The 1,200-nt window shown below is 35.1% G+C and overlaps 1 protein-coding gene across 1 annotated transcript; it reads left to right on the top strand.

Moving 5' to 3' along the window:
- The first annotated feature begins 205 nt into the window (after window positions 1-205).
- Window positions 206-1,186, top strand: LOC111386253 (putative phospholipid-transporting ATPase 9). The gene is made up of 4 exons (XM_023010710.1): window positions 206-337; window positions 441-717; window positions 813-901; window positions 990-1,186. The coding sequence occupies exons 1-4, from the start codon at window positions 276-278 to the stop codon at window positions 1,162-1,164; spliced, it is 603 nt and encodes a 200-aa protein (XP_022866478.1). The 5' UTR covers window positions 206-275; the 3' UTR covers window positions 1,165-1,186.
- The last annotated feature ends 14 nt before the right edge of the window (window positions 1,187-1,200 follow it).

Here is a 1,200-nt window from a genome sequence, read left to right as displayed (position 1 = left end):
TGGATAATTAATTATCGGGAAACTAAGAGAAAGCATAGAGCAGATTTTCCCCTGCTAATGCTTCCTTCTTCGTGCCTGATAACAACGTATTTAGCGTTCTTATTTTATGTGTGGAAATGATCAACGAACAAGATGTACAAATACTCCATAAACAATACACTGGATTTAGATTTCATTGATCAAGCAATATTCAAACATATTCTAAAAGGATTTTCTGATTATGCAGGTCATACAAACTTTTAAATGTATTAGAATTCAACAGCACAAGAAAGCGAATGTCCGTGATAGTAAGGGACGAGGAAGGAAAGCTGCTATTACTCAGCAAAGGTGCTGACAGGTTAGTCAATTGCTTAACTCTGATATCAGCTGTTTCCTAGACCACTATTTTTTTCTAATATCTAATCTCACTCCTTTTTTTGTCCTTGTTTTTGGCATTGCAGTGTCATGTTTGAGAGGCTTTCCATAAATGGAAGGAACTTCGAAGAGGAAACGAAAGAACATGTAAATGAATATGCTAATGCAGGCTTGAGGACCTTAATACTTGCTTATCGGGAACTCAGTGAGGAAGAATATAAGGAGTTCAATGAAAAATTTGTAGAGGCAAAAAACTCAGTCAGTGCAGATCGCGAGGCAATGATTGATGAAGTGGCCCAAAAAGTAGAAAAAGATTTGATTCTTCTTGGAGCAACAGCTGTTGAGGACAAGCTACAACAGGGGGTAAGGTTTTAAATTTTCTTACAGAACGGAAATGGACCAATATATAAAAATATAGAGATGGATATTAATTTTATTTCTACTTTTGGTTGTGTCAGGTTCCTGAATGCATTGATAAACTTGCACAAGCAGGAATAAAATTATGGGTTCTAACCGGAGATAAGATGGAAACTGCTATTAACATTGGGTAAATTCTCAGTACAATTTTTGTAAAACTAATTTTTTTCTCATTTTTTTGTCCCAAAATTGCTGACTCAAGATTTCTTTTTCTGCAGGTATGCTTGTAGCTTGCTCAGACAAGGAATGAAACAGATTATTATAAACTTGGAAACTCCAAAAATCATAGAACTGGAGAAAACCGGAGATAAGGATGCAGTCACTAAGGTACATGCATCTCCTGTTTTATTGCTTTCTCATTCTAATGGGGAAAAATGTAAAATACTGATATAAAAAACCAAGAGCATTTTAGATTGTTATAATATGCCG

This window comes from Olea europaea, unplaced genomic scaffold (assembly GCF_002742605.1).
Source record: "Olea europaea var. sylvestris unplaced genomic scaffold, O_europaea_v1 scaffold34867, whole genome shotgun sequence".
In the NCBI taxonomy this organism is placed as follows: domain Eukaryota; kingdom Viridiplantae; phylum Streptophyta; class Magnoliopsida; order Lamiales; family Oleaceae; genus Olea; species Olea europaea.
The sequence above is the reverse complement of the archived record's forward strand: the minus strand, read 5'-3'. Positions and strand labels throughout refer to the sequence as shown.